At 45.4% G+C, this 24,655-nt stretch overlaps 7 protein-coding genes across 13 annotated transcripts; 6 read left to right on the top strand and 1 right to left on the bottom strand.

Annotated features, from left to right (window-relative positions):
* The first annotated feature begins 456 nt into the window (after positions 1 to 456).
* Positions 457 to 11,843, top strand: Su(var)2-HP2 (heterochromatin protein Su(var)2-HP2). Of its 2 annotated transcripts, XM_020950974.2 has the most exons (9): positions 457 to 939; positions 1,025 to 1,333; positions 1,398 to 1,748; positions 1,809 to 1,955; positions 2,035 to 2,304; positions 2,420 to 7,003; positions 7,115 to 7,186; positions 7,243 to 10,916; positions 10,973 to 11,843. In XM_020950974.2, the coding sequence occupies exons 1-9, from the start codon at positions 891 to 893 to the stop codon at positions 11,399 to 11,401; spliced, it is 9,885 nt and encodes a 3,294-aa protein (XP_020806633.2). In that variant the 5' UTR covers positions 457 to 890; the 3' UTR covers positions 11,402 to 11,843. The 2 variants fall into 2 exon arrangements, with proteins under 2 accessions (XP_020806633.2, XP_020806640.2); XM_020950981.2 differs by lacking the exons at positions 2,035 to 2,304; positions 2,420 to 7,003 and having other exon boundaries at positions 458 to 939.
* LOC110181378 (uncharacterized) lies at positions 11,308 to 12,654 on the top strand. Its single transcript, XM_020949111.2, has 3 exons — positions 11,308 to 11,753; positions 11,895 to 12,041; positions 12,097 to 12,654. Exons 2-3 carry the CDS (start codon positions 12,014 to 12,016, stop codon positions 12,591 to 12,593), a joined length of 525 nt encoding a protein of 174 aa, XP_020804770.2. The 5' UTR covers positions 11,308 to 11,753; positions 11,895 to 12,013; the 3' UTR covers positions 12,594 to 12,654.
* LOC110178629 (uncharacterized) lies at positions 12,596 to 13,323 on the top strand. Its single transcript, XM_020945829.2, has 2 exons — positions 12,596 to 12,715; positions 12,778 to 13,323. The coding sequence occupies exons 1-2, from the start codon at positions 12,643 to 12,645 to the stop codon at positions 13,272 to 13,274; spliced, it is 570 nt and encodes a 189-aa protein (XP_020801488.2). The 5' UTR covers positions 12,596 to 12,642; the 3' UTR covers positions 13,275 to 13,323.
* On the top strand, positions 13,305 to 14,167 carry LOC110178620 (uncharacterized). Its single transcript, XM_020945808.2, has 2 exons — positions 13,305 to 13,545; positions 13,612 to 14,167. Exons 1-2 carry the CDS (start codon positions 13,512 to 13,514, stop codon positions 14,079 to 14,081), a joined length of 504 nt encoding a protein of 167 aa, XP_020801467.2. The 5' UTR covers positions 13,305 to 13,511; the 3' UTR covers positions 14,082 to 14,167.
* A 1,344-nt stretch (positions 14,168 to 15,511) lies between these two features.
* tra2 (transformer 2) lies at positions 15,512 to 18,009 on the top strand. Of its 6 annotated transcripts, none has more exons than XM_086828769.1 (9): positions 15,624 to 15,770; positions 15,828 to 15,877; positions 15,932 to 16,000; positions 16,200 to 16,305; positions 16,477 to 16,654; positions 16,714 to 16,842; positions 17,091 to 17,266; positions 17,326 to 17,495; positions 17,558 to 18,009. In XM_086828769.1, coding segments are annotated over exons 4-9 (678 nt in total). In that variant the 5' UTR covers positions 15,624 to 15,770; positions 15,828 to 15,877; positions 15,932 to 16,000; positions 16,200 to 16,303; the 3' UTR covers positions 17,581 to 18,009. The 6 variants fall into 6 exon arrangements, with proteins under 6 accessions (XP_020814303.1, XP_020814389.1, XP_086684895.1 ...); XM_086828770.1 differs by having other exon boundaries at positions 15,634 to 15,770; positions 15,935 to 16,000; XM_020958644.2 differs by lacking the exon at positions 16,200 to 16,305 and having other exon boundaries at positions 15,512 to 15,770.
* On the bottom strand, positions 17,990 to 18,794 carry Blos1 (biogenesis of lysosome-related organelles complex 1 subunit 1). Its single transcript, XM_020958924.2, has 2 exons — positions 18,637 to 18,794; positions 17,990 to 18,579 (listed from the first exon to the last, which is right to left on the bottom strand). The coding sequence occupies exons 1-2, from the start codon at positions 18,695 to 18,697 to the stop codon at positions 18,218 to 18,220; spliced, it is 423 nt and encodes a 140-aa protein (XP_020814583.2). The 5' UTR covers positions 18,698 to 18,794; the 3' UTR covers positions 17,990 to 18,217.
* A 19-nt stretch (positions 18,795 to 18,813) lies between these two features.
* Polr1A (RNA polymerase I subunit RpI1) lies at positions 18,814 to 24,455 on the top strand. The gene is made up of 10 exons (XM_020945061.2): positions 18,814 to 19,246; positions 19,308 to 19,671; positions 19,736 to 21,101; positions 21,170 to 21,663; positions 21,722 to 22,007; positions 22,072 to 22,999; positions 23,060 to 23,264; positions 23,324 to 23,447; positions 23,507 to 23,606; positions 23,663 to 24,455. The coding sequence occupies exons 1-10, from the start codon at positions 18,904 to 18,906 to the stop codon at positions 24,388 to 24,390; spliced, it is 4,938 nt and encodes a 1,645-aa protein (XP_020800720.2). The 5' UTR covers positions 18,814 to 18,903; the 3' UTR covers positions 24,391 to 24,455.
* Positions 24,456 to 24,655: the final 200 nt, after the last annotated feature.

Below are 24,655 nucleotides of genomic sequence, written 5' to 3'. Positions count from 1 at the left end.
TATGTTAGTTTTTTGAAGCTTAATAAATCTGCGTACAATTTTAAATTTAAAAAAATTACTTTTTGGTTGCAATTTTTGATAATTTTAACGATGTAACCTCTTAAAACATTTTAAAAAAATTGGTAATTTTATTCTTCATAAACATTTCCAGAATGACTGGGCTTTTGTTGCTGATTAAGAATATATATGGTTTGTAGGGTCGGAAATGACTCCGTGACAGGGTTACTAGCTTGTGACTAAAATTTTGTATCCTGCAAGCGTATAAATATCTGATGACTATTTTTTCAATATTTCCACTATTTAACTACAAGGAATTTTAATTTTCTACTGGGTATATTTTAAATTCTGTATTAAATGGACTTTCATTTTTAATACATTTTAACATGGAAAATCAAGCAAGTTCCGATAAGTTGTAAATATCGATAACAAGATTGGTTGCTGCCCTGGATAAGGGGTATTTTTAGATTTTTTTGCCGGGGAACGCGCAATTTTCGTGGCGTCGTCCAAACAATAAACCAAGTGAATTAGTAAATAAATAAAAAAGAAGAGATAAGAAAAGATCCAAACAATCTGCCAATACTTCACAGTAGTTAACGCGTTGTTTAAATCCATTAAACCATTTTCACCACTGACAGCTGCACACACCAAAGCCCGGGAAAACGCGTCGCCGTTTTTGCCGAATTGCACTACGTTCACGTTACAGCGTTTTTGCTTTTAAGGATTTTTTTCGGTAAAAAAGGAAGCAAACGGCGGCTTGGGCACGCTTAATAAGAATTTTCGAATCGTCTCGACTCCGGAATTAGTTTTGCATTGTTCGCCCAACTTTTATTGATGAGAGTGAGACGCAGCGCAGGGAGTACTTTCGGGACGACGCACATGAAAAGTATAACATGGAAGACATAGAATATCTCGACGAGTACAAAGACTTGGTGCTGCCAGGTGCGTGATTGCTGTCTACACGAACGCTCTGAAGGGCAACAGAATAGTTTGGTTTGTAATGTGAGTGCAATCCGTGTGTTTGCAGGAATAAAAATCGGCGATGTGCGGCAGTCTGGCGGCGCCCGGCGGCGTCGAATTTCGTCAGACTCTAGCAACTCCTCTTCCCTCGATGCGGACATCTTCCAAAAGCTGTTTCTAGACAAGTCCGTGGACGACGAACTGCTTAATCTCCACGAAGGCACAGGCTCTAAGTCACACAGCAGGCGTCACCGTTCCCCTTCCTCCAGCGATGACTCCAATGACGCTCTGGACGCACTGTTCAACCGGAAGCTCAAAACGAAGCTAACCAAGCGTCGGGAACGCTTCTCGTCGTTTGATTCCGTGGACGACTTGGGTAAGTTCGACCAAATGTAAATTTTTCCGCATCCTTGTATGTTTTTTTTTGGATTTATCCACAGGCCAAGCACTAATGCGTTCAACCCAGCGATTGACTGTACCCAAGTCCAGCACTTCGCAGGCGAGAGCGAGAAAGTCACACAGTGATGCTTTATACAGGAGCAGCAGCAGCAGCAACAGCAGCGACCGTGGAAAGTCATCCAACAGAAGGTCGAAGCCGGCGGTGGCCTCGTCGTCCGGCAAGGGTGCCGCTGCTGCTGTTTCTAGTCTTACTGGAAAGTACAAGAATCCGAGCAAGCCGAACTCTGTGAACGGGAGTAGCAACGCCGGTAAGGGAAAGGCGGTAACCATCTTGAAGGCCCAGAAGACAGACCTTAAGCCGCCAAAGCATGAGCCAAAAACGGACCCCTTAAGTAAGTGTCTTGGAATTTAATGGTTTTTGTAATTTTTTTTATGCTAATTTACGTTTACAGATCTTACAGAGTTCTTTGAGGATACCGACAGCGATTCGTCGTACACATACGAGTCTGACTTCTTCGACGATCACGACTCTGCGGATGATGACGCCGAGCCTGTCATTGACATATCAACGGACACGAGCCGGACCACGTCGGTGGCGGGTAAGTCAAAGTTAATGACTAGTTGATACTGCCAACCCTCTGATAATATTTATAATATGTAAAAACACAAACCGTGTAGACACTGTGACACCTGTTGTTTCCGACGACGATGGCCAGGAGCCGCAGCGGGAGCAGGATGAGGAGAATGAGCAGAATGGGCAGAAAGAGAGGAGTCAGTCGTCGATATTGAACAGCGTCAGTGAGCGCTTGCAGTCCTATTTGAATAATCTCAGTTGCGCTGAGGCGCCACCGATTTATAAAAAACAGAGTTTTGCTAAAAAATCCCGTTCCTCCGAAAAGAAACCATCTTCCTCCGAACAGGTTAAGCATGCAAAAGAGCGATCAGCGGGTAAGTGTGCATCGACATCCATTGGGGCGAGCATTCCTTAATCATGACCGCCCCCTTGATCCCATTTCCCGCCACACCCTTACATTTGTAACTTTTTCTGCTTTCTGTTTCGCAGCCAGTGGCAAAGTGCAGGAGGAGAAGGAAAAGGAGCGCGACCAGGATCGTGAGTCAACAAAGGCCAGCGGCAGCTCACACTTCTCACCTACTAAATCTGCAGGGCGCAGCATAAACTCCTTGGAGGAAAAATCCAGTGCCAGTGCCAGTCGAAAATTGTTTGAAGTGGATGATGGCCTTACTTTAGAGACGCTGCAGCGTATGACTCAGGACCTGGCTGAGCAGATATTGGAGATCGATGTAGAACGCTCGGTCGAGTATCAGAAGCGCTCCGGCTCTAAGCATCGCAGCAGATCTAGGTCCAAAATCTCTGGGGAGCCGGGAACCGCCTCCAATATGGTATCTGGTCACGTCCGCAAGCTCACTTACTCCAGCGAACGGCTTGACAATGGCTGCGAACCATTTGGCACCGAATTGCGAAGGTCAAAGAGTGAGTCAGCATTTCCGAAGCGTGGAAGCTCCAAAGGAGAAAAGGAGCGGAAGACGCGAGCTGCGACTACGGAGGATAATGTGCTCAGTAGTGCCAAGGAAGGAGACGGAGAAGTCCCAGTGCCGGTCAAGAAAAAACGAGGCAGACCCCGTAAAAATCAATTCAATCCGAAGACACTGGAAAATGCAAAAAGCACAGAAAGTGTTCTGGAACTGGCCAAAGATCAGGAGGTTTCAGTGGAAAAGAGCGCACTAGAAGCAATCAAGAAGCAGGATTTGCAGGGACAGCAGGAGGCTGTATTAAATTCAGAGTTAGAGAAAGCCAAAGAGTTTGCAGGATTTGCACCCAAAGACGATATTAGAAAGTCATTATGCCACCAAGAAACGGATCTCAAAAGTGCCCCAGACAAGAACTCTGCCTCAGATGAAGAAGCTGCTCGGAATCTCAAAAAGGAACCACACCCTATAGTGGACACATCAACCGAATCGTTTGACACCGCTATGGATACCGGCGAAATAACCGAAAGTGTAACCCGTCTTAAAAAACCAGACAATAACGAGACTCAACCACAACCAGAGAAAACTCAGGACGATCATAGCAATGATGCTATGGCCATAAAGTACCTGGAGGAAATAGAAAATGCTATTGAAACTGCGGGGGAAATTGCGATGACGCCCGAACTCGCCGATGCTTTGGATGCCTCTGCCAATGTGCAGGCTACGCCAGTAGCAGGACATATTCTGGAGGAGAGTGATTCTCAGCTAGCTGAGGATATTAAATTGGCGGAAGAGATCTTAGCTGCTGAAGTGGGCAAAGGCATTGAAGTCTCTGAGGCTGACACGGCAACAGTAGTTGGCGATCAAAATCCTGTAATTGATATTGTCAAGGAATTGGAGCAGGAGACTATAACGGAGGTTGTTGGTAGCTCTGAAGAGCCATCTTCACCTAAAGAACTATACGAAACTAGGGAGAAATCCCCAATTAAAGAGAAATCTCCAGCTAAATGTCAATCCCCAGTTAAATGTCAATCCCCAGCTAAGGGACAATCCCCAGCTAAAACACAATTCCCAGCTAAAGAACAATCTCTTGCTAAGGGACTTTTCACTGTGAAGCAATCCCCGGTTAAGAGTCAATCTCCAGCTAAAGGCGCCCGTAAATGTCCACCTACAAATGCTGAACAGTCTTTGGAAAAATCGCAAGCAGCTACCGGATATGCCGAAGTTCAAGGATCCTTCACTGATCAAGACAAACCGGAAACAGAGGTGAAATCTCCTGTTATTGAGGGTCAGGTATCCAAAAAAGAGTCTTTGACAGATACCGAAAATCCCTCGAGATTCGATACTCCAACTAAGAAGTCAAATCCCTCCTCACCAGCTAAATTTAAGGATTTGGAAGAAGCTATGGGAAGTTCGGCTGCCCGCAGAACTCTTCGATCGGATAAACCAGAATCAAAAGAGGAAATCCCGGAGACCACTCCAATTAAGCACACATCACGCAAGAGCCGTGGCAAACTGTCCCTAAAAAGTGAACTTACTCTACTCAAAGATGATTCAAGGCGTAGCAGTCCAAGGTTAGGAAGGTCGCCAGCTGAAAGCCATTCCTCCCAGGAACGCTCCAAGTTGGCAAACGAAATTTCCATTAAGGAGAATAAATCGACTACAGTTGAGATTGAGCCGAAGGATGAGATTGTGGTGGAAGCCAGCAACCCAGTGATAGATGTACCAATGACAGATAGTACAGTTTTGGCTGAAGAAAAGCCAAGTTCTGATGAGAATAAGGGGAAGCCCTTAAAGAAAAGAGGCAAAAATAAGAAAGTTATAGCCAAACCTACCGAAGAATTTCCACAGACTTCTAAATTAATTAACGAGCAACCGGCATCCACGGAACCAGAGCAAAAGAATGAGCCAGTAGATAATGAAGCTGATAATACTTCGGAGTTGCCCGCAGACCAATCAAAAGTAAGCGAACCCCAAGTGGAAAATTCTGACTCGGAAAAAATTGATCAAAAACCGTCCAGTTCAAGAAAGTCTAGGTCTCGCAGATCGCGGTGGGAACTAGACAAACTGGAAAGCAATTCTGCCACCGAAAGTTCAGAAGTCGAAAGGGAGAAAATTCAATTGAGGACGAGCAGGAGGGGAAGCGATTCCGCAAGCAAAAGGGAACCAAGTAAAGTCAGCCGCGGAGAAACGGAGTCATCACCAACTCCTGCCAACCCTCATTCCTCCAGGGGCAGAAGAAAGACACCATCCAAATATGATAAAGCTGAAGAGAAGGAAAGTTCTAAGGACAGAAGTATCAAATCTAAAAGTGAGACTTCCTTACGGGGAAAAAATCGTAAGGGTAAATTTGTGAGCGACATTCGAGTGGACGACAGCTCAGATCAAACAGAAACGGAGCCTGAAAAGCAATTGACTAAATCCAGGTCAAGAAAAATGAATCCGACGACGGATAGTAAAGCAGTTTCCAACAGCGATGATCAGGATCCTATTGCAAAAGTAAAGCCTACAAAAGGTAAAAGCAAAGGAGATAACAAACCCAAAGAGAACATCAACACTAAATCTGGTGAAGATGTGAATGTTGAAACGGTAACCATTGAACCCATGTCCTCCGGTAAAATGTTGCCGCTATCCCCTTCTAAGGCTGAGACGGCTGAAGTAAAAGATAAAGCCAGCGTGTCAGGAGTTAAACGTAGAGGGACTAGAAAACGCAGGCAAGCTGTTTCCGTTGACGACTCTGAATACGAACAAATAGATTCGCCCTCCGAAACGGTACCATTGTCCACCATTCTGGATGGCGCCGGAACCGCGGCGAAAACACCAATAAAAGCAGGAGACAGAAACAAATCGCCAACCTCAAAAAGCGAAAAGATGCTGGAAACAGAGCCTATACCACCACCGACTACTAGTGAGGAATCTGGAAAAGAAGCGGTAGCCTCTGGAGCCCAGGGAAAATCAAAGAAAAACAAACGTAAAGCTACAGCACCGATCTCAGCTTCAGCCACAGTCTCTAAAGAATCAGTTCCGATAACAACTCCATTGGAACCTACCTCTCAAAATCCAGCGACAGTGGAATCTGCCCAAACGGATGCAAAAAACACTAGCCTCCATAGTCCTTCAAAACTCAAAGATAATGCCTCCGCAGAGGCTAGTGAATCAAAAGTCATGCCAAAGACTCCCAGTACTTCACTGTACTGTCGCAAGCTTCGTGTTCTGGTTAAAAGAACTCCTACTACCAATTTGATCAGTAAAGGTTCATTTGTCGGCCGAAAGGGGACTTCAAATAAGCGAAAGAATTTAAATAAGATGCTAGAGAGCATAGAAGAAGGTACAGTCTCTGATCTGGTCGTTACTCAAAATATGCCTAACTCGAAGTCCCAGCCAGTCTGCGAATCTGATTCCGTGCCCGATCCTGTTGAAGGAAGAGTTTCTAAGGAAGCAACAGACGAATCGACATGCGACGTTTTAAACAATATTCCTAATAAAGCGATGGATGATGTTATAGAAGAAGTTCCTATGAAGACAGCGCCAAAAAAAGTGATTGAAATTCTGGAGAACCTAGAAAATATATCTCAGGAGCAAGATATTGACAAACCCGATGAAACAGTCTCTGAGAATTCTACTGACAATGCCACAACTACAGACGCTTCTGTTGTGCAGAACAACGAGAACGAAACCCATAATCCATCAGGCACGGATGAACTGTTAAAAGAGGATATCCCTAGGAAGGAAAGCCACGAAGAGCAGGAAATCCACGAAAAGGAGGAAGCCCACGAAGTGGAGGAAGCTTGTCAAGTCGAGGATACTTCTAAAGGCAAAGAAACTCTTGAAGACGGGGAAACATCCATAGATGTGGAAACTCACTTGGACGAGGAAACTCTTAACGATGAAGAAGCCCCTGGAGATGAATGCGCAAAAGAAGATTTAGAACCTTCAGAAGAACCGCTTACGGAGAACAGCACCGATCCAGACTCATTAGCCAAGGAGATCCCCACCGACGAACCCGAAAATTCTCCAGCTGAATCCTCTGCAAGCCCAACTCCAGATCCACAGGAAACAGAAACAACAGGTGTCACCGTCGTCGCCCCCGAAGCCAGCACAAGCAGCAGGGTGAAGCGCAGTATGCGCAAGCGGGAAGCGGATTCCACAGAGCCAGATGGTTAATAGATAGCCCAATCTTTACATTTATTTGATTTTATTTTCCCTCTAGCAATATTTCTAATGTATGCTTTTTCTGTTTTTGTTCTTTAATCCGATTTTTCTCATTTAGACGCTGCCAAACTAAAGCTGAGCATTGCGGCGAAGTCGAGCGTTGAGAAAAGAAGGGAACTTCTTAAAAATGGTGAGTACTTAAATCATAATCCTGAGCATCGTTAAGATTCTTTAAACTTATTACAGCACGCCGCCGTTATCAAGCGGGAGAAAAGGACCATCCAGCCCTCAAACGCGCGAAAACGGCTTCTGCGGTTTCGAAGCCCAGTGAGAGGGGCAAGAAAATATCTATGATAGGCAATGAAACCATCATGACTCCATTAAATGAAATAAGAAGTGAGCAGCCCCAGACATCGCAAGCGGCAAAGAGGACTGGTGCCGCAGCGAAAGGACCCAACTACGCGGAGATCACGAAAACTGTTAACATACCAGGCAAAAAACCGGTCGATAACAAGCCACTAGTAAGCCCGACAAAGAGGCCTTTGGTACAGACCTTGCTGAGTTCCACTCTCAATCTCCGTAAGCCCTTGCCGGAAGAGAGTTCGACTTCGGCTTCGACCCAGAATTCGGCATCGGGTTCGGGTGTTCCAGGCAGAAAGTCTCTGGCCAAGGCTGAAGTCGAGGGGAGCAAGGCCAAGAGCCAGCTGACCCTCAACAGCTCCCTTGTACTTACAAAGAAAACCGTGCTGCCAGCCAGTAAGAAAAATGAATCTCCCACCAAAGAAGATAAATCGGCGTCGATTTCTCACAGAAAGGTGAATATATCGGTTTCACTGGTACCTTCGAAGGACAATTTAGCAAATACTTCCTTGAATAAATCTGTGGAGACATCACCAGTTTTGCCCCGAAAAGTACAGTTGATTGAGACACAAAAGACCTCCCGAAAATCGGAGGCCAAAAAAAAGGATGACCAACAGGGGCCGGAACCAGAGACTCCAACTTTATTGTCCATGGATAAAAACAAACCGAAAGTGATTCCAAAATCGGCATTGGCTGTTGACAATTCAGCAAAGAAAATGGATTCTCCAGCTGTGCCTGCCAAAAAGTCGATCCAAGTGGAGACGCCAAAGAAGACAGAAACCAGAAAGTCGGAGGGTCAATCATCGAACTCTCGCAAGGCTCCACTAAAAGCGGATGGTTCCAGGAAAATTGAGACCCGAAAATCTGAGGGAACTTCACTTACTCGAAAGGTGCTGGGAAGTGTGGTTAAGGAATCAGAGCCCCAAAAATCTGCAGAAATTGCCAAGTCCTTGGAATCTGCGGATGCTCCAGTCGCCGAGGAAGTAGCAGTGGTCAAGGGTCGCGAGACAGCAAATAAAGCCATAGGGGAGCAGAGCAAAGAGTCTAGTGCCACACCTCGCATGGAGAAACCTACAGTGGCCGTGACTCCGCGCACCGTAAACCTTGCCAAGTCGATGCACATGACCCGAGCTGCCAGCAGCAGCAGATCCCTGGCTCCAACACCAATTCCTATGAAAGAAGAACAACGGACTGCTTCCAAAGAAAGTCTGCCTTTATCATCAACTCAAACGCGACCAGAGCCCACACGGTCATTGGGACAGGTAAGGCGTAAAAAAGGGCGATTCGCGCGAGCACCTGCTCCGAAAAGAAAGGCTGTTGATGCAGCGGAAGCGAGCGATTCTAAGCGAGCCAAAGAGGAGCAACAGCAGTTACAAGAAGGTACTGACCAGGAAAGTCGGTTCATGGCATTTCCAGTAAAGATAACAGCTGCCGGTTTGGCTAAGCAAGTAGATCCACTAACAAGCTCAAAGCCCCCCCTGGTTTCCCAAAAACAAGCCGTGCCGAAACCACCAGTCCAGGAAGTAAAGCATCGCAAACTTCGCATTAAAATCAATCGGCATGTTGTCACCCAATGGCTGAAGGACCAACGGGCCAAGAAGCAGGCATTGCCTCGAGAAGCACCTGCGCCTGCAGACGATGTGGCTTCTGACACAGAGTCGGCGGCGGAATCAATGACAGGATCGATCAATTGTTCTCGTACAGAACCGCCAACAGCTGTTTTGATGCGTCCAGTACCCCCATTGGTGCCGATTCAAGGTCTTGTGGTCCCTCCGGTTGTTGCAGAAGAAGCTGCAGACCAAACAATTCTTGAAGAGGATTCGGTAACCTCTGCTCCGATACCACCTGATCCTGAACCTCCTGCTCCTGTACTACTGGCTCCTGTATCAACTGCTCCGGCATCACCTCCTCCGGCACCACCTGCTTCGGTACCTCCTTCCCTTTCTGCACCCGTGCCAGCTACGATAGCAGTAAAAACATCGGATATTCCCCCGATGGCTGAAGCAAAAGAGCCTGACGAAGTGAATGATTTGGAGAATGCCAGGAGGCTTACCGCTTTAAGGAACGTTCAGATGAATACCACCCTACCAATGCCACTACCAGTACCCATCGCAGTGGCGGAAGTTAAATCAGAGCCAGAAGATGATCCGCCGCAGCCCATGGAAGGGGATTTTCAAGAGGCACAGCCCCAAGTTATTGCACCTGCACCTATACCGCAAGCACCACTGTTCGCAGAGAGTACACCGACGGTGGCCGCCTCCTCACGCCAAGTCATCAGTGTCATAAGTGCCCCTAGTCCTGTCGACCGTCCTGCTCCAATTGATATTCCATCGGCAAGCGCCCCCGGCAGTAACGCAAACTCGTTTGGCCACACTAAGATGTTTTCGTTCCTTTACCCGAATCGCCATTCTGGAAATTACGGCGAAGTGGGCCTCGATTTTTGCTGCCCCAATCTGGAGGGACCAATGGCGGCCATTGATCCGACGCGCCTTCATGCCAAGGTCGAGGCGCCAGTACTGGAAATGCCGCAGTTTCTAGTCATCACTACAAAGTTCATCTCCAAGGCGGACAAGAATATCCCGAATAAGGTACGAGCGAAGCTGGAGCTGCTGGGCAAAGATAAGGAGCTAAGTTCCAGTGATCCTCCGGCTTTGACTGCTTCGGCGTTGTCCGATCCGACACCGCAGAGTTTGCCTTCAGCTCCTCCCCCTCAACAGAGCTTGCCGCTTCCATCTGCCCCACCAACTGCAGCATCCTCCAGTACACATACACCTGTTCCTGCGTCATCCATCGACTCGCTGACCAAGCAGTTGCCCCGCGGAACAACACTGACCAAGAAGGTTCATCCTCCTGGGGCATCGGGACCACCAACGGCCAGCGACTCAATAGCGGCTAGTCTGCCGCTGTCACTCATCCAATTGCCGTCGCTCTGCCCAACGGACCAGCAGCGCACGGAGCTACAGGCGAAGGTTCAGGTGTTTGATTTGGTTCTTCAAGCTCTTAGTCGGCGAGTAGCCAACTTAACGGTTGCCGAGCGACAGCGCACCATCGAGGAAATTGTGAGAACCAGCACCTTAATGCCAATCGATGTAGATGTGGGCACCAAACTGCTGGAGAACTATGTGCACTACCTGAACAAGGCCACCAGCAGCACTCCAGTGCCTTCAATCCCCCCAGAGGTTCGAGAAAGATCCGGGATTTCTCCAGCAACTCCCATTGTGGCCCAAATCCCACCTAGCGTCGCAACCAGCAGCAATCCATCGTTATCTCAAAACATCGTGAGCTCTGGGACACCCACTGCCTCGCCGCAACCAGACACAAGAGTGATCAAAAAGCCCGTGTTTGATGTGCAAAAGAATATCATTGGTTTCAAGTCCGTCACATCCCCGACTGTTAAATCCGCTGTTTCGACTCCCGGACGAAATGTAGCTCCTGGTCCTGCTCCCCCGCCCACCAGCACTCCGCTGGCTGCATCTACATCGTCAGCGGCTGCGGCTGCGGGCGCAGGATCTCGATTTGTGGAAATGGACAGAAAATCCGTAAAGGAATGTCAACGACAGGTACGTGAATAGCCAGTTATTAATTAAATAATAATAATTCATTCTCGCTTCTTTAGATGCTCAAATTGAAGTCTCCGGCACAGAAATCGGCAGCAAAAGGAAGTATTATTGCGATTAAGCCTGGATCCAAAGCCAAGCCAACAAAAAAGACTGTGGGCAGCAAGGCAGAACCACCTGCTGCTAACCGGGGGCCTTCTATCCAAGGCCCGGCTACCAGAGACCCTGCTAACCAAGGGCCGGCCAGTAAGACGCAAGCTTTGCGAGGCCCGCCGCCTCTAAAACCATTTCCGGGCGCAGCTCGCAGCGCTAGCTCAGGAACTATAGCGGCACCAAGCTTAACTTGTACGGCCAACCCGAATGTGTTTATAATTAATCAAGCCCCGCATATGGAGGAGAGCATTCTGCCCGACTCAAACAACGTGGTGGCACCCATGGAGGCGGAAATCAAGGGTGAACTAGATGACTGCATTGAGGCGATTACATAACGACACAGCAAAACTTGAATTATATTGAAAGTATTTTAAGTTACTTTAACAAAGTTAAAAGCTAATAATTAATTGTTTCGTTGAACGCAAGACCAGAATTTGGTAATTCTATAATGAAGAATTTGTTAAACCATTCGCACCATTGTGTAATATTTCGGGAAATAAATGGATAATGTAGAATTTATGTGTGCGTTTCTAAGTGTATATTACATATTTAATATTTGGAATATTATTTAAACAAATAGAATTTATCCAATCCATATGAATAATATATATGCGACTTGAGAAATTATCCAATCCATATAAATAATATATATTTTTGTTGCTACATGATGAAAACCTTCAGTGTAAGGTGATTAATTTTTTAATCAAAAAAATCTTAATATAGGTGTATTTTTTTTAAAGTAAATAAAATAATAATTAAAATTTAAACTTAATCAAATTTATAGTGTATTGTCGATTTATCATCTCTTTTTTCCTGTCGACTGTAAAGCTCTTAGTTCGTGGCGAAATGGTAAAGCTTCACCGAAGCTTAAACGAGTTGGTATTATAAAAGCGGGCCAGGGAAGAACCTTCTTTAATTCGTTTCAAGAGTGAACAACATCAACATCTATGGAAGGAACTATTGACCCTCCCAACTGTAAGTTTAATTTGAATTGTGATTCCAGTTGAATATTAATAATTCTTACTTGCAGCTGCGTATCCAGACTTGGAAATGCGACTTGAGACATATATGCGAAGGGCATTCTATATCCTAAAGCCGAAAGTCTATGCTAGAAATGAGTACGATCCCAAGGAAGTGGAGTATTTTGGAATCCTCAGTCTTACTGATGTTCGAGCTCCCCGTCGGAAGCTGTGGTACATGTACTACGCGACAAAGGATCAGTTGGACGATACACTAGATCGAATTCACCGAAAATATGGGCAAAAGAATATGTACGACCTGTTCCGAAAGCCCGTTTACAGTGGGGCGGGTATGCGCTACCGGGTTAAGAACCACTTTTCCGGCCATAAGTGGTACGTCAAGGGCAATATCTTGGAAGCACCTCCAAATAGCTGTTACAACGACGAAAAGGTGGTGAAGACAGTCACGGATCTGTACCTGACCGAAAGGCGAAAGTACTACGATTATCTTAATGAAAGGAGTGCTTTATATGCAAAGTATAGTAATGTTCTTCAAAATCATGTATGAGATGAACTAAGTTTTATTTAAGAAATAAGCTATAAATACAAGTCTGCGAATGAATTTGAAACAGTGCTCTGGCAAAGTTGTTAGCGGCTGGAAGTCACGGCAGAACGCAAGTTTATCAATGGGTAAATCCGATGAGTCATCTTATTGATTGATACCTATACCTTTGATTTTCTATTTTCAGCAGGAAGTGAAATCAAATTAGAGGACAAATTGGAAAAGTACTGGAGGCGTCTTTTCTATCTCCGACCATTAGCAGAACCCACTGGCTTAGACCTCTCTGAGCTGGAGTACTTTGGAGTATTTAGTGTTAGAGATCCACTGGCTCCAGACCGAAGACTTTGGCACATATACAGCTGCACACAGCCGGAAATTCCGGAATTGGGGAATAAAATACGCCAGAAATATGGAAAGAAGAACGTATGGGAAATATATAGGAAATCCACATATAGTGCAGTTGGATTCCGGAGTATTGTACGGAAACATTTCTCCCACTTGAAGTGGATCACAAACGGAAATCTCTTGGAGGCTCCGGCAAAGAGCCACTATAATGATGAACGGGTCGTTAGGGACGTTAGTGATTTGTACGAAAGAGAGCAGAGAAGGCTATTTGACTATATAATGGTCCAGCACGATTGGTTCAAGCGCTATAACGACCAAAAACCTCCCCCGCGCCGGCATTGAAAATGTAAATAAATAAACTGAAAAGCACATCGCTTATCGATAAACGGCAGAGTTGCTATGAAAAGCTCATTTTTACTTTATTGTGAAATTGAAAATTGTAAACAAAACGCAAGCTTATATTGCGTGCCCGTTGAAATTGTATTTTTGGGCTATTTAAGCAAATTCCTTTTAAAGTTAAGTAGCATTTAACAATAAGAAACCATCTACGAGGTACCTTAATAGATATTAGACTACAACATGACAGCCAAAGCCATTAAAGACAGTAGCACAGGTAAAAAAAATCATTAAAACAATAAAAGTTCTCGATGCTGATGATTAATACCACCTATTTTTACAGAAACTGATTATGACCTGGAGTCGGAAATCGACGACTATTTGAGGCGCCTCTTCTACATGAAACCGAAAGCGGAGTCGCTAAAATGCAACCCCTATATAGTGGAGTTTTTCGGAGTGCTCAGCTTGACCGACTTGCGAGCTCCGGAGCGCAAACTGTGGGTCATTTACTATTGCAAACAGCCGGAACTGGACAAAACCGTGGATGAGATTCACCAGAAATACGGCAAAAAGAACATGTTCGATCTCTACCGGACGCCAGTGTTCAGTGGAGCCGCTCTGCGTGCCAGCGTGAAGAAACACTTCTCGGAGCTGAAGTGGTTTACCACTGGCAACCTACTGGAGGCCCCACCCAAGAGCCATTTCAACGACGAGCGTGTTGTCAAGACCATATCAGATCTGCATCACCTGGAGCAGCAGCGGCTTTACAACTATGTTATGGTGAAGAATATGTGGGCTAAGCGGTATAGGTAGTCCTTGACTAATCCTGTGATTTAGCTTTAACTTAAAAACTTGAACTTAAGAAAATATACGCATATTTCCTGAAGAAGTACCAAAAATTATTTTTATACCCTTGCAGGGTATTATAATTTCTGTCAGAAGTTTGCAACGCAGTGAAGGAGGCACCTCCGACTATATAAAGTATATATATTCTTGATCAGGATCAACAACCGAGTCGATCTAGCCATGTCCGTCTGTCCTTCTGTCCGTCTGTCCGTTTCTACGCAAACTAGTCTCTCAGTTTTGAAGCTATCTGAATGAAACTTTGTAGCTAGCCTTCTATATACTCTCACTCATATATATGTCGGAACGGGCCGGATCGGACGACTATATCATATAGCTGCCATAGGAATGATCGGAAAATTTTTACAAACAATATTTTAACTTTTTCAGTTTTCAATAGAATTGATCAAATTTGAGATATAGCCATTTGACTATACTCTACAATTTTGCTTAAAATTTTATGAAAATCGGACTACTATATCATATAGCTCCCATAGGAACGATCGAGAAATTAATACAATTAAAAATTATAACTTTTTCGATTTTCAACAGATTTTCATCAAATTTGGGGTATAGCCATTTTATATTGACTTAAATTTTGGGTCAAATTTCATGAAAATCGGACGACTATATCATATAGGTGCCATACAAACGATCGTTTGATGTAGAGGAAAAATGCAAATCTGTGAATGTAAAACTGAAAATATAATATGTATAGGTGAATGAAATGAAAGCAGGTATTACTTCATTGTTTTTTATCACAAATATATATAATTTATATTGTTTGGATTCGTATTCATAGAAGTTCTATCTGCAAGGGTATATAAACTTCGGCGTGCCGAAGTTAGCTTCCTTTCTTGTTATTACTAATTTTTAATACTCTTCAAGGTATCATAGCTTTAGTCAGAAGCTATAAATCTATATATTCTTGATCAGCATCAAAAGTCCAGTCGTTCTGAACATGTTTAAGAAGAAAATAAAAATTACAAATTTTTTTAAAATTTTATAAAGGGTTAAAATTGCCAAAAATTTCAAAAAAAAAAAAAAAAATTAATTGTTTTAAATTTCAAATTGAGTATGCAGATTTTGTAAGCTAATAAAAATTAACATGGCACAGCTTTTCGATTTAAAATTAATGCTTTTTTGGCTTAGTTATGAGTTTTGTAAACTTTGATTTGTCGAAAAAAAATTCATATAAAATATATATCCAATGAATGCAAATATTTTAATTTTAGTTAAAATCGTTTTCCGATTCGATCCTATAATATAATATATATTCTATCGAAAACTACAGGAGCTACCCGAAATTATTTTCCTTTGTTGTATTAAATTTCAACCTGGCTTAAATCGTATTTTAAACCTAAAAAATATTGAATCGTCAGATGTTTTTGATATTTTTGAAAATAGTGTCATTTCCAAAAGCTATATCACATTATATATTATTTTCTGTCTATTTTCTATATTTATACTATTGGTCATAAACCAAATAAAATTAATATTTTAAAATACTAAAGTGCCTATCGATATCGATATCGGCCGAAGCGTGCGTTATCGGATATTGCAAAGTATAAACAACATTTAATATTATTTATGCTGATTTTACTTTAACTGGTACATACGGCTGTGCAATATTGCTGCAATAACCCAAACCCAAAGATGGTGAGTCGAGTGCTTCATCAAGGCGGCTGGCATTAAAACTAGTTTTCCCACAAAAAGCTGTCGCCTTCCTCGTACGAGCGAAACTATTTGCATAGCAAATACGACAGGTGAGCCAAAAAATGGCCCTCAAGCCGGCACAGTGTTAAAACATTCGATTGCAGCAGTAGCTTCAAGCGCTCCGCGTCCTTTTCTCCGGCTACAACTCCTTCATCCGGACACAAGGACCGCCGGTAAGTATACACACGAACCTACACAAACATACATATGTGCATAATGTGGCCGCTCAAACCCCTAACTTTTTGACATCAGTGCCTAGAGAGTGGCAATCCTTTTGACAGAATCGAAAACGAAACAAATTTATTAAACTGTCATTGTGGTACCTTTCATTTCGGTCTTTCCTTCAAACGGTCTTTCCTTCAAACGATAAAGTTGGTGGTCGACGCGTAGTAATTAAAGAAGACTCCAGCTTGCTGCTAGACGGACCGCATTTAAGAAGATTTTCTTTCGCTGAAGAAGAAAAGAACCTCATCGATATGTAAGAACCCTCTTGAAGCATTCCAGCTCAAGAATAGGCCCGAAAATTGAATTGAATTGAAAACACTTCAAGCCACACGAAATCAGTCAAAATTTTTCACTTGTCAGCTCAGTTAAAGGCACGCAAGAAAGAACACTCAAGAGAATCTAATCCTATTCCATTCCATACAAGGTCGGACGCGAGTTACTATGAAAATCGTCAGCATCAGAACTCGGGCTCACATCGCCGCTCCCGCTCCCGTTCCCGGTCCCGCTCCCGTTCGCGGTCGCAGTACCAGGGATCGGCCCCGGTTGCTCGCCACCATTCCGGACGCACATCCCGCGACCGCCAGCGCATGTATGAGGCGCGCGTAAGTTAGCCCGTTCTCGCTGCTAAATCCATATCAATTCAAAGTTTATCCGTTTCCAGGATCGACCCCAGGCTAGTCGCTGCATTGGAGTCTTCGGACTGAATACTAATACCACGCAGCACAAGGTACGCGAGCTCTTTAACAAGTTTGGACCCATCGAGCGTATCCAGATGGTCATCGATGCACACGTAAGCGGGGTTCATGAAGGGTCTAATTTATTTTTTGCGCCAGTATGCATTTATACTGACCGAACTGCTTAGAGACTGGCGGTTCGGAGTAAAATTTACTGGCTATATTATACTAAATAGCAATTATGAGCTCTTGTGCATTCAAAACTAAGAGCTAAAGGCTTGCTTTTACAACCAATGAGAGGACTATGCTTTTAATTATTAATTATATATGGAATAACTTGTCCATTCCCAAATTCACTTTGCAGACTCAACGTTCGCGTGGCTTTTGCTTTATCTACTTTGAGAATCTCAAAGATGCCAAGGTGGCCAAGGATGCCTGTTCCGGCATAGAAGTGGATGGTCGTCGCATTCGCGTCGACTACTCGATAACCCAGCGTGCCCACACTCCCACTCCGGGAGTCTACATGGGCCGTCCATCGCGGTAAGCTAAATTAGTCCTCAATGCTTTTTAGAACTCTGCCTTTAATGTATTTCCAACAGCGGCTATTCAAATCGCCCAGAGCGACGCCGTGATCGCTCAGTCTCACCGAATGACAGCTATCGTCAGCGAAGCAATTACTATAGCGATCGGCGCAGCTTCCGCAAGAGCCATAGTCGCACTCGCTACGTGCGTAGCCGTTCACGTTCCCGTTCTCGTTCTGGCCCTAGCCGTAAGAATATGATTGCATTTTCCAGTTGATCTAGCTTCTAGTCTTTGATGCTTCCAAACTAGGTCGCATGTCATCACGCTATTAGCTGGCTACTTCCTAAACTCATGCTCAGTTCTCGGCCCAGCTGGATTGCGTCGGGGGAAAGACCTGCACAGGAGCATACGACTGATAGACTGTATCCCATCTTTTACATTTGGTTGGTGACCGACCAGTTCACCATTAGACTATTTTAAAATATACAACGCGTTGACCATTATCATCGCTGCTATACAAAAGCGAAGTTGATTCTCGTCAGAAAGGAATTACCATCTTTACATTCAGATGTCCGCCCCTGGCGTGCGTGGCCCAACTACTTACCCCTCCATCGTTCCACAACCGAAGGCGCCCGCACACATTGTGATATGTATTTTAAAAGGAATGGCAGCGAATATGATAATGATAATTAATTTTAATTATAACCATAATGTGCAGAGAGTACAAAATAAAAATTCATATTTTTATTGATGACAACCAAGATAACTTGTTGGTTATGTAGAGACGCATTTATTACGCTTCCTATAATACATTTGGTCAAGGGACAGTGAATCCATGATAAAGAAAAAAAAATTCAATCATTTTAGCTTGAAAGATTATTGGTAACTTAAAATAAAATTAATTGCAATTAGTTTTGAATATTGATTCCCTCAGCAACATTGAACAAAACCTAATATGGCATATGATTTTTATTTCGTCGCAGAAATCGAGGCCTCGGCACCAGCTGCTGCCCCTCCCGGAGCCTGGGCCGCTCGAGAGGCCTTGTAGGCCAGCTCCAGACTCTGATTTATTACATGCATATCTCCCTCAATGCTGCGGGCCCAGTTCTCCACATCGCCCAGCTCCTTCAGCGCGCTGCTGAAGTTGTCGATGAGCTGCAGCCACTGATGCGTCTGCTTGGCGAAATTCGTGGCTCCCATGTGGAGCTGCTTTGCCTCCGCATCTAGGCGCTTCTGGTTTAAGTAGGCCTGCGCCACGCCCACATTTAGGGTGTCTACCAGGGACTGGGTGAGCTCATTAGAGGCTTCAATAGCCTCCTTTCTTCGTACCTCTGGCAATGGAACAAGAAAATAACTTTTCAAGCAAAAACATTCTGTGAATCACATACCCTGCTCTTGCTTCCGTTTCACCTGCTCCTTGTGGTGTTCTTTAACCATGGATGTTAACATTTTTAAGAATTCTAATCAAAACAATTTTTGTCAACAAAAGATCAGCTGTTTTGCTAGAGATGAGCCTATTGAATATGATAACAATTTTCGATAGAATAGTTGTCAGTTTTTGAAATCGACACTTTTCCCATCTCTAATAGCCCAACACGTGCGCGCTTTTAGCTTTCTTTGGTTTATAACAAAAAGTGTGTTCAAAACCCTTCAAAATGGGTTCGAAGCGGCCGATGGACGTGCACATGTTTCCCTCGGACCTGGAGTTTGCGGTGTTTACAGACCAGGAAATCCGAAAACTGAGTGTGGTAAAAGTGATAACGGGCATTACGTTCGATGCACTGGGACACCCGATGCCTGGTGGTCTGTACGACATCCGGCTGGGCTCGTACGGCCGGTGCTTGAACCCGTGCGGCACCTGCCTGAAGATGCAGGACTGTCCAGGTCACATGGGTCACATTGAGCTCGGCACGCCTGTCTACAATCCGTTCTTCATAAAGCTGGTTCAGCGCCTGCTCTGCATCTTCTGTCTCCACTGCTACAAGCTGCAGATGAAGGGTAATAAATAGCCAACATTCGATCTGATCTTTAATCTGAGCTAACAGTTGTCTTTTGGCAGATCACGAGTGCGAGGTCATCATGCTGCAGCTACGCCTCATCGATGCGGGCTACATCATTGAGGCCCAAGAACTGGAGCTCTTCAAGTCGGAGATTGTGTGCCAGAACACCAATGAGCTGGTAACCTTGAGGAACGGTGATTTAGTGCACCCAACAATAGCTGCCATGTACAATCTGCTGGCTAAGAACGAGAAGAACCTTAGCAACTCTACTAAAACGAGCTGCGCTTTGCGCACAGCTGTCACCAATGCAGCTCTCCAGCGGCCGGGCAAGAAGTGCAGGCACTGTAATAAATCCATGCGCTCCGTGCGTTACATGCACCGAAGGCTGGTCTTCTACGTCACTCTGGCGGACATTAAAGAGCGGTAAGGGGAAAATGGCATCCGTAAAAAAACCTTAACACCTTTTATTTTTTTTTTGATCCTTTAGGGTTGGTGGTGCCACCGATGCTAGTGGTCAAAATAAGGTGATCTTCGCGGACGAATGTCGTCGCTATCTGCGCGAGATTTACGCCAATTACCCCGAGCTATTAAAGCTCTTGGTCCCCGTTTTAAGCCTAAGCAATACGGATGCATCTGACGGCGATCGCTCGCCGGTGGATCTATTTTTCATGGACACCCTGCCTGTGACGCCACCGCGCGCTCGTCCCATGAATATGATCGGAGACATGCTGAAAGGCAACCCCCAAACGGATATCTACATTCACATCATTGAGAACAACCATGTGCTAAATGTGGTGCTCAAGTACATGAAGGGGAATAAGGAAAAGCTCTCGGCAGAGGCCCTGGCCGCCTTTGAAAACCTGAAAGGGGGCAATGCCCACGAAAAGCTATACAACGCGTGGCTGGCTCTGCAGACCTCGGTGGATGTTCTGCTCGACGTGAACATGTCCCGAGAGATGAAGTCGGCCGAAGGTCTGAAGCAGGTTCTGGAAAAGAAGGAGGGTCTCATTCGCAAGCACATGATGGGAAAACGCGTCAACTACGCCGCTCGTACAGTCATCACGCCGGATCCCAACATAGACGTAGATGAGATCGGTATTCCGGATATATTTGCCAGGAAACTTTCGTATCCCGTGCCGGTGACCGAATGGAATGTCCAAGAGCTGCGGAAGATGGTTATGAATGGGCCGGAGGTGCACCCCGGAGCGAACTATATTCAGGACAAGAACGGCTTTACCACCTATATACCCGGCGACAATGCGGCCAAGCGTGAAAGCTTGGCCAAGCTGCTGCTCTCGAATCCGAAGGATGGCGTAAAGATTGTCCATCGGCATGTCCTTAACGGAGATGTGCTGTTGCTCAATCGTCAGCCCTCGCTGCACAAGCCTTCCATTATGGCGCACAAGGCCCGGATTCTATACGGCGAGAAGACCTTCCGCCTGCACTACTCCAATTGCAAGGCTTACAACGCCGATTTCGACGGTGACGAGATGAACGCCCACTATCCGCAGAGCGAGGTGGCCAGGGCCGAGGCCTACAACCTAGTTAATGTGGCCAACAACTATCTCGTGCCCAAGGACGGCACTCCGCTAGGCGGACTCATTCAGGATCACGTCATTTCGGGCGTGAAGCTCTCGATTCGGGGGCGCTTCTTTAACCGGGAGGACTACCAGCAGCTGGTGTTCCAAGGTCTGTCCCACCTCAAAAAGAATGTCAAGCTTCTGCCGCCGGCCATCTTCAAGCCGGCGAGGCTGTGGTCCGGCAAGCAGGTACTGTCCACCATTATTATCAACCTGATACCCGAGGGCTATGAAAAAATCAATCTGGATTCGTTTGCCAAGATAGGTGGCAAGGTGAGTTCGACTATTAGGATGGATTATAGGTTTCCTTATTTAAGTTTCTTATTCCCAATCTCTTCCAGAATTGGAATGTGAGTCCTCCACGCGCTGCTTTGTGTGGCTCCAGTCCACAAGAAAACGAGCTTGGCGAAAGCCAGGTCCAAATTAGAAAGGGAGAATTGCTTGTTGGCGTGCTGGACAAGCAGCAATACGGAGCCACCACTTTTGGTTTAATCCATTGCATGTACGAGTTGTATGGCGGCGATGTGTCTACCCGCCTGCTTACAGCCTTTACAAAGGTGTTCACATTCTTCCTGCAATTGGAAGGCTTTACGCTAGGCGTCAAGGATATTCTAGTGACAGCTGAGGCGGATCAACAGAGAAGAAATATCATTCGAGAGTGTCGCCGTGTGGGAAATAGTGCCGTGGCCTCAGCACTTGATCTTGAGGATGAGCCGCCGCACGACGAGCTAGTGGAGAAGATGGAGGATGCATATGTAAAGGATACCAAGTTCCGAGTGCTGTTGGATCGCAAATACAAGTCGTTGTTGGATGGCTACACAAATGATATAAACAAGTAGGTTTTAAAAATTACATACCAAGTTTGTAAACTTATCAAAACTTTCTCTTCGAAGAACATGCCTTCCTGATGGCCTGATCACCAAGTTCCCATCGAACAACCTGCAACTGATGGTGCTGTCCGGTGCCAAAGGATCCATGGTGAATACCATGCAGATCTCCTGTCTGCTGGGACAGATTGAGTTGGAGGGCAAGCGGCCGCCTTTGATGATATCGGGCAAGTCACTTCCCAGCTTTACATCCTTTGAGACGTCACCCAAGTCGGGAGGTTTTATTGATGGTCGTTTCATGACGGGCATACAGCCGCAGGACTTCTTCTTCCATTGCATGGCTGGTCGTGAAGTATGATTTGAATCCTTTCCCATGCTAGCACCTGTACTATAATCCGTATTCTTATATTTTTAAGGGTCTGATTGATACTGCTGTGAAAACATCGCGTTCTGGTTACCTGCAGCGCTGCCTCATTAAGCACTTGGAAGGCTTAAGTGTTCACTACGATCTCACTGTGCGCGACAGTGACAACAGTGTGGTGCAGTTCCTTTACGGCGAAGATGGCCTTGATATCCTCAAGTCCAAATTCTTCAACGACAAGTTCTGCGCCGATTTTCTAACACAGAATGCCGCTGCAATTTTGCGACCTAGTCAGCTGCAGGTAATGAAGGACGAAGAGAGCCTCGTCCAGATTGAGGACCACGAAAAGAAAATCAGGAAGTGGCAGAAGAAGAAGCCGGCTAAGCTGTGCGCAGCCTTCACACACTTCTCCGAGGAGCTGCGCGATGAAGTTGAGGTGGCCCGACCGAATGAGATAAACCCCAAGACGGGACGACGCCGCTTTGACGAGGGTCTGCTCAAGCTTTGGAAGAAAGCAGACGCCGAGGACAAAGCCCTGTATCGCAAGAAGTATGCCCGCTGTCCGGATCCCTCGGTGGCCGTATACAAGCAGGATCTGTACTATGGGAGTGTGTCTGAGAGAACAAGAAAACTGATTAGTGATTACGCTAAGAGGAATCCTAACCAAAAAGAAACCATATCGGATATTATGCGAATGAAGACTATCAAGGCGTTGGCATCGCCCGGCGAGCCTGTGGGTCTGATAGCAGCCCAGTCGATCGGTGAACCCTCCACTCAGATGACACTGAATACCTTCCATTTTGCCGGTCGTGGTGAGATGAACGTGACCTTGGGTATACCACGTCTTCGAGAGATTCTAATGCTGGCCTCCTCGAACATCAAGACGCCCTCGATGGACATACCCATTAAGCCGGGCCAGCAGAAGCAAGCGGAGAAGCTGCGCGTTAATCTGAACTGTGTGACTCTAGCAAATCTTTTGGAGTGTAAGTTTAGTTATGAATTTATATTTGTAAAACCTGACTACTAAATTATTTAAATTATAGCTGTTCACATAAACACCAGCTTGGCCCTCGAGCCGGAAAGGGCTTACGAATACGAGATGCGCTTCCAATTCCTTCCCAGGGACGTTTACAAAGAGGATTATGGGGTGCGACCCAAGCAGATCGTAAAATACATGCACCAAACATTTTTCAAACAACTAATTCGGGCCATTCTTAAAGTATCCAGCGCTAAAAAGACGTCGAAAATGTAAGGAAACTATAGACAATTTAAAGGAGCCCTTTATATTAAATTTTTATATTTTGCAGAGTTGTATTGGACGACAAAAAGGACGCAGACAGAGATGATGATAATGACCTGGATAATGGTGATGATGTGGGCGGTGGTGGTCGTAAGTCCAAAGATGATGATGGTGACTCTTCGGACGATAATGTATGTAAACCTACAACCTCATATCAACCCTTATAAAACCTATTTTTCCTTTGCAACAGGGTGATGACGATGCGACTGGCGTCAAGTTGAAGCAGCGCAAGACCGATGACAGAGACTACGATGACCCAGATGATGTTGAAGAGTTGGAAGATGCCAATGGTAAGCGTGGATTAAACTGTATTAATTTATTTTCTAACTATCATCTTGCTTTCCAGCGGATGATGAAGAGGCGGACGACCAGGACGACGATGAGAAGGGTCTAGATGGTAACGAGAACGGCGATTCCGATGACAAGTCCGTGGAGAAGTTGTTGAGCAACGAAATGGTCAAGGGCTACACCTACGACAAGGAGGACCATCTGTGGTGCCAGGTTAAGCTGAGCCTGAGCGTTCGCTACCAGAAGCCCGATCTGACTTCCATCATCCGCGAGCTGGCGGGCAAGAGTGTGGTTCACCAGGTGCAGCACATCAAGCGAGCAATTATTTACAAGGGCGGCAATGATGAGCAGCTTCTAAAAACCGACGGCATCAACATCGGCGAGATGTTCCAGTACAACAAGATTCTCGATCTGAATCGCCTGTACTCCAACGATATCCATGCGATTGCGAGGACGTACGGCATCGAGGCTGCCTCGCAAGTGATTGTTAAGGAAGTGAGCAATGTGTTCAAGGTCTACGGCATCACGGTGGATCGTCGACATTTGTCGCTAATTGCGGATTACATGACCTTTGACGGGACATTCCAGCCGCTGTCCAGGAAGGGAATGGAGCACTCCTCTTCGCCCCTGCAACAGATGTCCTTCGAGTCCAGTCTTCAGTTTCTGAGAAGCGCAGCCGGATTCGGCCGGCCGGATGAGCTAAACTCGCCGTCAAGTCGGTTGATGGTGGGTCTGCCGGTGAGGAATGGAACTGGTGCCTTTGAATTGTTGACGAAAATAGGTTAATAATATAAATGGACTTTTGCGATATTTGTTACAATAAACATAAACTGGACTAATGTTTACAATAACTAGTTTCTAATTTTTCACAAAATCGGAGCTAGTCCGACGCACTCAAGCACTTTCATACCACGCAAACATAAAAATTCAGCAAGTAAATAACATGTTCTGTTTAAGTAAACTGTTTAAATTCCAGAAACGGTTATGTGTCAGCTTAATTTTTTTTAGGTCTACTTGGTCTCATTTCTGTTCGCCTGGTACTCTATTTCCT

The sequence above is a fragment of the Drosophila serrata genome, unplaced genomic scaffold, assembly GCF_035046125.1.
Source record: "Drosophila serrata isolate PLE 108 unplaced genomic scaffold, ASM3504612v1 contig_184, whole genome shotgun sequence".
NCBI lineage: Eukaryota > Metazoa > Arthropoda > Insecta > Diptera > Drosophilidae > Drosophila > Drosophila serrata.
The sequence above is the reverse complement of the archived record's forward strand: the minus strand, read 5'-3'. Positions and strand labels throughout refer to the sequence as shown.